The sequence below is a fragment of the Vigna umbellata genome, chromosome 8, assembly GCF_029865625.1.
Source record: "Vigna umbellata cultivar VRB3 chromosome 8, Vumbellata_1.0, whole genome shotgun sequence".
Lineage (NCBI taxonomy): Eukaryota > Viridiplantae > Streptophyta > Magnoliopsida > Fabales > Fabaceae > Vigna > Vigna umbellata.
Window position 1 is genome coordinate 22,433,947 of NC_142172.1, and position 12,214 is coordinate 22,446,160.

The following is a 12,214-nucleotide window of genomic DNA, read 5'->3' on the forward strand; positions in this document are numbered from 1 at the left end:
CTTTACCATTTTGATTGGAAGCTTCCAACAATTTGAAAATGAAGAACTTGACATGACCGAGTCTGGTGGAAAAGGAATAATTTCTTCCCAATAGTTTCTTCCTAATAAATCCTCCCATGAGACATGAGTAATAACCAACAAAGGAATGAACTGTATCCCAGAATTACCTTTTTCCATGGCAATATACAACGCATGACAAAGGCTTTCCATCGGAACTGACAATTGGCATGTAATGACTGCAAGCTCGGCGTGAAGCTCGAAGGGAGAGGGAGAGGGTGAAAGACTTCAAGATCCGACTGGAGACGACCGTGGGAAGTAAGGGGCGGCTCGCGATCATGGAAAAATGTTCGAGGTGACGTTGGAAGTGACGCCAGAGGTGACTGTGGTAGAGTCCAAGGGAGAGAAAGAGGGAAGAGTTGGAAAATATTGACTAGTGTAAGAAAAAATACGTGGACACACTACCGTTAACCACGTTAGCTGGTTTTATAAAGACAAAAAGTAGACTTAATCTTATTTCCTACTTAGTTTTATAATGAGATAAATAATAGTAATAAAAATAAAATTGAAAAGAAAATTATGTATTTGTATTATAAAATAATTTTAAATGATTTCCGACATATTATTCAGTTTTATAAATTTCCTGAATTTTATAATATCTTTTAAAATAAATATTAATATCTAATTAGTTAACACAGAAAAAGAAGAGGATATAAATAAAAAAGTATAATAGCGTTGTTTGAGAGACGTTTTGGAACACATTTATTTATGAGATGAAAGTTTTCTCTCTTTTCTCCCATCACTCACTCTTTCTCTCTCTTCAATGTGGCCTTGAAAGTTGAAACAGCTTGAAAGTTGAAACAGCTTGAAAGTTGAAACCCCTCACCCATGCCACAGTTTTCCTTTTTCGTTCCTCGCTTTCTCTCTTCTTTCCGGGAAAATCGAGTTCTCTCTTCTCTCTCTCTCTCTCCATGTTCTCACAACTTAGTAGTACACCATTTACTATGGTAAATTAATAAACAATAAATTAGAAGACATTATTATTTATTATGTTTTATTTATATATTATAGATAGATATATACATATAAATGATGATATGATCCCGTGAGATCTACTTTGCAGGAGTGAATAGCATAGCTGAGATAGAGACTTGTGGCAGCTGAAAAGAAAATCAGAGAAAGGTAAAGATTTCAGAACCCTAACGACTCTCAGACTCTGAAACTGTACGGTCTTTAATTTCTGAGTCATGAAACCCTCAATCATATTCCTCGTCGAAATTCGTGCTACTCTTTTTTCCCTTTCTTTCTTCATCTTTTCTCTTTCTTCTTATTCTTCTCCGTCTGCGTGTGTTTCTTCTGCATCAGATCCACGCCAACGCTCTTACTTCCCCTTTTATCTGTTACATGACCCTACATACTGTAGGGTTTTGCCCCGCTGCTATGCTTCTCAACATTTGTTTTACCGTTTTGGAGCATAAATTTGTAGTTTTGTTTTCTTCTAAAGATCTAACTTATTACTATTATTATTATTTAATTCTGGTGGATGCAGTACAGTTTGTTTCTGTGGTGGTTTTCTTTTACTTTTGTTTTTTTTACTCTGTAAAATAAATTTAAGAAAATAAAATGATCTTGTTCCGTTTTTATTTTTGTGTTTATGGTATTATTCGTTGTGCTGATGGGTTTTTCAAGGTATTTATTATTTCTTTTATGGGGGTTATTTTGTTGACGTTAGTTAATTCGTTGCAGGATTTGAGCAGGTTGGTTTATCAGGGTGTACTTTGTTGGATTAGCATTGAGAGTCTCAAGGGGTGTTTGAGTAGTTTGAGATGAACTGGATTGACTTTCAGCCGTGTGAAGGATATGATTGGAATTGTTTGTAAGTTTGTGCTGAAGAGACTTTGGAATGGTGCGCATGTTGACTTTAGTTATAAAGTCAGATTTGTGTCTGATGATCACAGTTAATGTTGGAGCATAATTGGCTGATTGCTCGGATACGAGGAGAACCTAGTTAGTTGAATTGTTGCAATTGTCGTGTACTGACTTGCAAGTTGAAAGTTCTTTGTCCTTTAATTTATCTTGATAATTATGGTTAATGTTTCAAGCTCTTGACATCTTGGTGAATGGCATGTAAATGTTTTGCTAGTAATATACTTAACTAGCAGCAATATAATTTATGACTCCCTGAGTTTTGGTACTTCCCAGTGTTTCTCCGTGTATCATTATTTCCCTGTAGCCTTACTCTTCGTTGTACTAAAAGAGTAAAATGGAAGCAGAGACATTGAATGCTAATCACCCTCCCAGTTTGCTTCACCGGTCTCTTCCTGCTCTTGTGCCTATGCTTTTGATTTCAATAGGATATGTTGACCCTGGAAAGTGGGTGGCAATTGTTGAAGGAGGTGCACGATTCGGATTTGATTTAATGGCTTTCGCACTTATCTTCAACTTTGCTGCAATCTTCTGTCAATACATATCAGCAAAGATTGGTGTTGTCACAGGAAAAGATCTTGCTCAGGTATTATACCTTCAACATGATGGTTTATATAATTATACCGTTGATGCAGTGCAATTGTAAGATTTGAAAGCTTTCTGTGCTGACGCTTCAAAACGATAAAGAGATGTTCTGCATTGTTTTTGAACAATTTGTTGGACTTGTGATCTTTTAATATTTGTTCTTCACCCCTCTCAAGGAAACAATTCCACTATAGGCAACTATAAGATGTGGAAGGCTAAAAGTTTACAAGGTTCTTTATCAAGACGGAATGGAGCCCGAAAGATTTTTTATATTTTCCTACTTTTTATGTTTTTAGTTTTATTTAATCGGGAAATAAAGAATATTGCGGTTTATTTCTACCCTCCATCTGTGTATTATTGGCATATAAGTCAGAAGTTATAAAAATATGATGATTAATGTTCATTTCTATTCAATCTTAGTTCTACCCTTCTAGATATAACTTGGAAGTAAGGACATTATACTTATTAAATGTTTCTTTCATCCTGAAACTAACAAGTGAAGGAATGTCCATGGCAATGTGCTATACTACATTATGCGCTATTTGACTCGAGATATATTGGTTTTCTTTCTTCTGCTTGTTGAGTTGAGTGCTAGTCGGTAGTTGTTTCTGGCTTTTCTCTATCCCTGCAAACCACTCAGATACACACTCTTGTAGAACTTCTTGCATAAATGGTTCTGTTTTTTCTCATGGAGCTCCACCTTCTTTGTGCCAAAGATTTGCAGTGATGAGTACGACAACTGGACATGCATGCTCCTTGGAGTTCAAGCAGAACTTTCGGTGATCATGCTAGACCTTAACTTGGTAATATTTCTCACTCTTGATTACCTTTCAATATTGCCTGTATCTTTAGCAAAGAATATGATTTATCTGTGCTTTAACATGGCTGAACTTTTATTGACTTGACCCAGTGATTTTTTCTGTTTTGCAAGATATTGGGCATGGCACATGGATTAAATATTCTTTTTGGGTGGGACTTGTTCACTTGTGTCTTTTTAACCGCTACTGGTGCTGTTTTCCATCTCCTTCTTTTTGTCCTCCTTGTAAGTATCATTATTTGATTATTCATCAATTTCTATTGATTCACAATACACTTACGATATATCCTTTGTCTAGGACATTGAGAAGGCCAAGATCGTGGGCTTGTTTGTGTCATGTTTTGTCTTTCTTACATTTGTCTTTGGAACACTCATTAATCAACCAGACATTCCATTATCCATTAATGGAATATTAACAAAGTTGAGTGGGGAGAGTGCATTTGTGCTGATGAGTCTTTTAGGAGCAACTCTTGTGCCTCACAACTTCTACCTTCATTCCTCTATTGTACAGGTATTATTTCCTGTCATATCTAATTTTTCTAGCATCAGCATCCGTAGCATGCTTCCAAGCTTGTATCTTTCGTTTTGTGTTCTTCTGAATTTGTTTACATCGTGTGGTTTGCTTGTTCTTAAGAATTACATGTCTGCATCCTGCCACATGGGAGTAGTCTTCCATGGCCACATGACATACTGCTAGAGATCTGTTATCTTAAATCAATCTTGTGCTCAAAGAAGACAAGAAATTAGTTTTGATGTAAATTTATGAAAGGGAATCACAACTATGATCAATTTACTCTATTTCAGAAAATTCTATTTTATCTATTTACTTTTTTAGGATGAGCTCACTTATGTGAAAGTCATCCTTTCATGTATTAGATTTGGAAGAAGTTAATAAAGTTGAATCACTAAATTTTTGCGATTCCTTTAGTTTAGCCTTTGTTAGCATCTTTAATTTCCCTGTATATAGCTGAGTGGGGAGGGCATGATCACATTCCCTTCCTCAGGCTTGGCTAAGTCAGGTTACATTTGGTTTGCCTGGTCTTTTTTAGGAATCCTTGGGTGAACATATATTTTTAAGCTTGTCTGGTCTAACCAGCTTCTAGTATTTTTTTCGTATAGGACTGCACAGAATGTACCGTTTCATACCCATTGCTGTTTTTTGTCAAATCTGAGATTTTGTTTACTTTTTCCAGTGGCATCAGGGATCAACTACTATTTCTAAGGATGCTTTATGTCATAACCATTTTTTGGCCATCATATGTGTCTTCAGTGGCCTTTATTTGGTAAATAATGTGCTGATGAATGCTGGAGCAAATGAGTTCTACAGTATGGGTCTTGTTTTAACTACTTTTCAGGACGCATTATCTCCAATGGAACAGGTATCCTTTCCACTCATAATGGATCTACATCCATATATTTATGTACAACTGACAAAGTCACGTCTGTCTTAACCACTGAATAAAGCTAATTCTAAGTTCTTAATTGCAGGTGTTACGTAGTCCGATAGCCATGCTTGCTTTTTTACTCATTCTGTTTTTCGCAAACCAAACAACAGCATTAACTTGGGGTTTTGGTGGAGAAGTAGTTGTGCATAATTTCTTAAAATTGGACATTCCAGGTTGGCTTCATTATGCTACAATTAGAGTAATTGCTGTTTTGCCCGCCCTTTATTGTGTTTGGAGTTCAGGAGCTGAAGGGATGTATCAACTACTTATATTCACTCAGATTGTGGTAGCTTTGCAACTTCCATCTTCTGTGATCCCCCTTTTTCGGATAGCCTCATCTAGATCAATAATGGGGGTACACAAGATCCCTCAATTTGTGGAATTTTCGGCCTTGATCATATTTATTGGGATGCTTGTCTTGAATATTGTCTTTGTTGTAGAAATGATATTTGGTAGTAGTGATTGGGTGGGCAATTTGAAATGGAACGTGGGGAATGGTGTCTCTCTCTCATATTTGGTTCTTCTTTGCACTGCTTTTGCATCATTCTGTTTGATGCTTTGGTTAGCTGCCACACCATTAAAATCTGCAAGTATTCAATTAGATGAAGCATGGAACTGGGACATGCCACAGGCTACACAAGAACCACGGATTGATAATAAGGAAACAGATTTAAATGAAACAAGATATCATGGAGATGCATCTGTTCAGGTGATTGAACCATCACCGGCTCTAACAAGGACCCTGGAATACTCAGAATTACCTGTTGCAAGTTTTCATCATGAGCTACCTGAAACTATTATGGAGCCTGATGTTCCAGTGACTACTGTAAGAGAGACTCATTCATTTACATCATTTCCTTGCTCCTCAACACCTGTTGTTAAGGAATCAACTTCCACTTCAGATTCAGAGGCAGTGCCAGCTGCAAGTACTGATACTTCTGGTATTAGTTTGGGAGATGCCAAAACTTTAAAAACAGAAATTAGTGCTCCTGTTGAGAAAACTGTAGAAGTTGAGGGAGATTCAAATGCCGAAAGGGATGATGATGATGGAGATTCATGGGAAACTGAAGAAATATCAAAAGTGGTCTCACTTGCCCCATCTTCAGCACCGGATGGCCCAGCATCATTCAGGAGTCTTAGTGGGAAAAGTGATGATGGAGGTAATAGCATTGGAAGTCTTTCAAGATTAGCAGGTTTAGGGCGTGGTGCAAGACGCCAGCTAGCTGCTATTCTTGAAGAATTCTGGGGGCAGCTTTATGATTATCATGGTCAATTTACCCAGGAAGCTAAGGCTAAGAAACTTGATGTTGTACTGGGAGTGGATTCAAGACTCACTGGTTCTTTGCAGAAAATGGATACATGTGGAAAGGAACATTCTGGGCACTGGATATCTGCAGGAAGTAGACAGGAAAATGTGATGAACTCCGCTCCATATGACTCTCCCAAGCAGCATAGGATGCAAAGTAATTTTGAGCCTTCCTATGAGCCTCGAAGGAGTTATCACTCAGTGAGAACAAATCCCGTGCAGTTTATGGATGAATATGTTCAGACTTCCAACCGCAATCTCCTCAGTGCTGGTGAAAGGCGTTATTTCAGTGTGCGCAATCTACCTACATCCGGGTCCTGGGATAATCCGCCACCTACTACTGTACACGGTTATCAGGTTGCATCATATATTAATCAGGTTGGTAAAGAGACAAATTCTGATAACTTAAATGATCTGATGGAATCCCCTTCCACGGGTATTATGAACAACTACAGGAATTCTATTAGTAATACAAACAACTACAGGAATTCTATCGCTCTTGCTATGGGGCAAAAGTTGCAAAATGGTTCAGGTTTAAGCCAACCCCCAGGCTTCCACAACATTTCTGTCCCTAAGAATAGCCAATTGCCATCTGAGAGGTCCTGTTATGGACCTGCGGATAATTCAGTCAGTTCAGTTAATGCTAAGAAGTACCACAGTTTGCCAGACATTTCAGGATATGCCATCCCTCACAGGGATGCTTACATATCTGACAAGAATACTATGTGGGATGGTTATGTTGGTGGCTGTAGATCTTCTGCGGGTAGGACTCATCATGAACAGTCATTATTTTCAAATTCCGGATCAAGGACAGGAGCTCCTTTAGCCTTCGATGTACTCTCTCCATCAAAAGTCTACACCAATGTACTTTCTTCCCAGTTGAGTTCTGGTTTGGGTACTGGATCCCTCTGGTCCAGACAGCCTTTCGAGCAGTTTGGGGTGGATGATAAAGTTCATAATGCTGCAACAGAAGATGTTGGAAATAGACCTAGTGCAATTACTCAAGAAACTACTTCGGTTGTGGATGTAGATGGCAGACTTCTTCAATCTTTTAGAAGTTGTATTTTGAAACTCTTAAAACTGGAAGGTTCTGATTGGCTGTTTAAACAGAATGATGGGGCTGATGAAGATCTGATTGACCGGGTTGCTGCTAGGGAAAAATTTTTCTCTGAAGTTGAAACTACAGAGATGAATCAGGCAAATCCTATGGGAGAGCGTCGCTATTTTTCTTCTGATGGGAAGTCTTTATCTTCAATGAAGAATAACGAGGCAAATTGGTCTAATGTTTCTGTGACCTCAATCCCCAACTGTGGGGATGGATGTGTATGGAGAGCAGACATAATTATAAGCTTTGGGGTGTGGTGTATCCACCGTGTTCTTGACCTCTCACTGATGGAGAGCCGACCAGAGCTGTGGGGCAAGTACACTTATGTACTTAATCGCTTGCAGGTATAATTTTAGTAACCCTGTCGTTTGAGTTTCAGGTGCTCTATTTGTGGAGATATTGGTTGTTTCATGCCTCATTGAGAACTTGATATTTATTTTCCTAACTGGGGTATATCCTTTTCCTTTGGTGGTTGCTCACCTGGATATGTTGTTCCAATGTTATATTTATTTGCAATCATCACTGGTCAATATAGAATCCATCCATTAAATAGGCACTATAATGAGTGTTGTTTGTTGCATGTCATAAAATATCAGAGATAAAATCTTGCCTCTTGTAGAGTCAAGTCTACTCTCTATAGTTTTGTTTTTTTTATTGATGTTATTTGCCAAATTTTCCCCTTTATGAATCAGGGTATAATTGATCTGGCTTTCTCCAAGCCTCGTAGTCCCATGACAGCATGCTTTTGCCTTCATGTACCCATGACGTACCAGATAAAATCAAGCTCACCTCCTTCCAACGGGATGCTGCCACCAGCTTCAAAACCAGGCCGCGGAAAATGCACCACTGCGTCTGTGGTGTTTGAGATGGTGAAGGATGTGGAGATAGCAATCTCTAGCCGAAAAGGTCGTACAGGAACTGCTGCTGGTGATGTAGCCTTCCCAAGGGGAAAGGAGAATTTAGCATCTGTTCTCAAACGGTACAAGCGTAGATTATCCAACAAACCAGTTGGAACTCAAGAAGGGATTCGCAAGATTCCCACATCAGCACCATACAACTCTTAGCATTAACAAAAGCAGTGTTCCTTGGGCTGTTTTGATTTGTGATGAAGCAGTTCATGCTTTAGATCGAAGGATACCATGGGCAGTTTGTCGCCACAGAACTGCTGTCTCCGTGTACCAATCCTCGCTTCAGATTTTATTTCCTTGTATGTTATATACACATGATAGGGTTAGAATTACTATATGTAATTGCAACAGAATCGAAGGAAAAAATGGTTAGATGAAAGCTGACTTCTACCATTTTGGCTTATTTTTCATTACTCCATTCGCAACTGCATGCAAGGTGGGAAACAGCAAACAAAGCGGCCAAAAAAATTGTCGACGTGTGGTCTTCTATACCATGAAAAAAAGTACTGTCGACATGATTTTAAATGTGTTATTGTGGCACTTGGCTTGGTTGCCAAATTTTCGTTTTATCAAGTCTTCCGATCTCCTTTTTGGTTGGCCCAGTTATTTGAAATCACCATATTTGATCTTCTGCGCATGTGAGTTTCTGTTAAAAATCACTTAAAGCAAACACCCAAATGCATTTCAGTTTTAGTCTCCATGTAAACATTTCATGCATTAGTTTTGTTTGATTCTCAAACTTCTCTTGCGAACTGGATTCAATAACGCAACCTGCTCATAAATTATACTTTGCTTCCATAATTTTCCCCCTTTTGACACCGGATTTCTTAAAATAATTATACTCAAAATACTCTGATATAAATACCCGATCCATTAGACCGTAAACCAAGGTGAATGGTCCAGTAAAAGTGGACGACAATGGAATTGGGTTTACTTTTTTTTTTAAACTCTGAATTCATTTTATATTTCACAATGAGATAACAGAGTGTGAAATCCACTTTAGCTTACTCCATTGTCATTAGGGTAAACAAAATAAATTGTATTGAATTACATCATTAAAATTATCCTAAACCAAAAAACAGTTCACTTGAACTAAACTGAAATAAAAAGTAGTTCAAACAAATTGAAACTGAACTATATTATCCTTTATCAAACTATATTGAATTATAGTACAAACTTTAACTATACTGAATTGTAGTGTCCGTGTTTGTACTTGGATATTTGATTTCTTAGTTTTTGTTTGAAAACGTACATGCAACTATTACTATTGGTACTTATTCACTACCTAGTTTGCTCCATTTTTCTTTTTCAATTTGCAATTGAAGAGAAAAGGCTGCACTTAATTTTATTTGTTTTGCCTACTTTGTCCTTAATTAAATTTGATTTTCCCTCTCTTGGACTCCATTTTTTAATACAAAATATATTTCACACACATTTTTAATGACATGTCAGATTAAACGATGCCCTCAGCATGCCACGTAACACCATTTTAAACGTCATTTGTCCAATTTGACGGAAGACCTCTATTTGTTTCAATTTTACAAAAATAAGGATTCAATTGACACACCGAACAAGTAGGAAACCTATTTGAGATTATGAACGAAAATAGGGATCTACCAAAACATTAAAACTATTTGTTTTTTAGCCCATAAAATTCTTAAACAAGTTCCTTTGAATCTGGATTGAACTTTTTAGAATGTGTTTTTCTCATTTCAGAAAACTGATTCCAAAAAGAATAGAAAGTGCTCAAGAATTTTATAGAATTGGAAGGCTCCCATAGAATACATATTAGTAATGTTGATCTTAGATTATATAATTTGGGTTACATAATCAATAAAACTAAAAGGTCCACAACAATAATATGGGCTTCCTATGCGTCAATCATTTTGACTCACTTAAAAGAAACCGGATATTCCTTTTAGTACCTTTGAGAAAAGGTAAAATTATCCACATATTGGAAATATTCTGAATTCATAATTCTAAATTTTATGTTAGACGGTGTATCTAGAATAAAAAATCTATTTTAAAATACATAATCTAGAAATTTGTATAATTTAGAATATAATTTTATTAAAAATGTATTTTAAATTATACCATTTTAAAAAAATTCTAAATTATACAATTTAAAATATATTTCTAAATCATATAGTATAAAAAAGCATATAGATTATTAAATATATTTTTATTTTTTTAAATTTTAGTGAAAATTACAATTAATTCCTTTTTTTAAATTTATTTAGTCTTACTTTAAAAATGCAGTAATTTAGTTTTCGAAATGCAAAAATATTAAAAGTTTGCTGAATTTTCTAAGTGACTGCTGGCTTTTAATATTTGGACACATCATTGTACTCACGTATCAATTCTTATTTTATTATGATGTAATTAAAATTGAAATAAAAAAAATATTAAATGTGTCGGGTTTACGTAAGTCCCGGCAAACGTTGGGTGACCCAGGCCCAAAGAGACTAAACAGAGTTTTCAATATCACGTATCCCGAAGCAGTAGCTCTTCCACATGCAACATCGCCCACCTACCCATTAAAGTTTTCAATTTCTTTCAATTTAATTCATTCAAAAAATAATTTAAAATGACATCTTTATAATGACGTGGTCAATCTTCAATCATCTATGATGGAATGCGTTAGACAGTTCAGCAACACGCACTACTACATCTACGTATTTTTTAAATTAAAAAATTAAATTTAACCAAATTATAAAAATAAAAAGGATTAATTTCAATTTTTACTAAAGTTATTCTGATATATGTTTTTAGATTATGTATCTTGAAAATACATTTTAGATTACAAAATTAAAAGTTTGGAATATTTAATTCAAAATATCAAAATGTATTTCTATCAGAATCTAAAAATGTGAAGTATGAGTATTTTAACTTTTTCATTACCTCATAAAAGTATAGGAAGAAACAATGAGATGCAAAAACGTAATTACCGAATAAAACGAGTCCTAAATATTATAAGGGAAAAGTCCATTTGTGATAATAATAATAATAATAATAATAATAATAATAATAATAATAATAATAATATATTATTATTATTATTATTATTATTATTATTATTATTATTATTAAATTTGTGTGGAATATTGATAGTACATATTATTTTTACACACATTTATAATATTATTATATAATATACTTTCTATTAAAACTTGAGTAACTTGATTAATTTAGAGTCTAATTCACAAATTAATAATACTTTTTTATTCACAATAGATATTATTTTAGATATAATAATTTTACGTTTATAAATTAGTATCTAAATTAGTTACTATATAGTAATTAATTATTTTTTGTATTACATATTTAAGAAGTTTTTTTTAGTGTTATCACTCAAATTAAAACATTCATAAAGACATAATTTATTCGATTAAAGACTTTTTTAGATTCAATTATCCAAATACATGTGCATTGATATAGGATTCAAGTAAGTTTTACACTTATAGTGGTCTCTAGTGTTATGGAGAACAATTGTCAATGATTTTTATCCTACCACACACAAGCTTAATCTTTTCTCTGTCTTAGGCCATGGGAAAGCTTTTAGATTAGGATTTTCTTACACTTACACCACATAAGTCATTCTACTCGACGAGTTTGGATGATTATTAGAGAGTAGAATAACCTCTAATATTGAATCCCTACACCAATGAATACACTAAATACATTTATAACAACTAGGATTTTCTCCCTATAAATTCCCTTAAAAGGTGCTTTGTTTCATCCTTTTTACACCAACACCATACATACAATTAACGACAATCATTATATTTTATCATACTTACATCATGCATATCAATTAACCCCTTATACAATTCCAAACAAGAAAAGAAAGGTATTTGATATCACTCGATGCCACAAACCACTGCCCAACATCACTCAATTAGGGGTACCTCTTTAAGATTCTTGCCTAGCGCCAACAAAATGGTGCCCAATACTACTTTCTTCACCCAACAAGCCTAATGCTCGCCCAACAAAAACACCATTTGAGCTCCCAAGATTCAATTCCAGAAAGTGGTGCCCAACGATACCAGGTGGCACCCAACGACAACCAACATAGAAAACCATTGTTTGGGTGGTGCCCAACGGTATCAATGCTCCCCAACGTTA

The 12,214-nt window shown here is 35.3% G+C and overlaps 1 protein-coding gene across 1 annotated transcript; it reads left to right on the forward strand.

The window, feature by feature from the left end:
- Positions 1–757: 757 nt before the first annotated feature.
- Positions 758–8,658, forward strand: EIN2 (NRAMP metal ion transporter family protein). Its single transcript, XM_047321221.2, has 9 exons — positions 758–1,004; positions 1,121–1,179; positions 1,744–2,509; positions 3,225–3,311; positions 3,440–3,550; positions 3,624–3,836; positions 4,519–4,704; positions 4,814–7,525; positions 7,874–8,658. The coding sequence occupies exons 3-9, from the start codon at positions 2,261–2,263 to the stop codon at positions 8,243–8,245; spliced, it is 3,930 nt and encodes a 1,309-aa protein (XP_047177177.1). The 5' UTR covers positions 758–1,004; positions 1,121–1,179; positions 1,744–2,260; the 3' UTR covers positions 8,246–8,658.
- Positions 8,659–12,214: the final 3,556 nt, after the last annotated feature.

What these genes read in the sequence shown, in the direction of transcription:
- EIN2 (XM_047321221.2), top strand. Translation starts at nt 2,261, where the DNA reads ATGGAAGCAGAGACATTGAATGCTAATCACCCTCCCAGTTTGCTTCAC. An exon ending in CAGGAAAAGATCTTGCTCAG is followed by an intron (nt 2,510 to 3,224) that starts GTATTATACCTT and finishes TTTGTGCCAAAG; the next exon opens with ATTTGCAGTGATGAGTACGA. An exon ending in CATTATCTCCAATGGAACAG is followed by an intron (nt 4,705 to 4,813) that starts GTATCCTTTCCA and finishes TCTTAATTGCAG; the next exon opens with GTGTTACGTAGTCCGATAGC.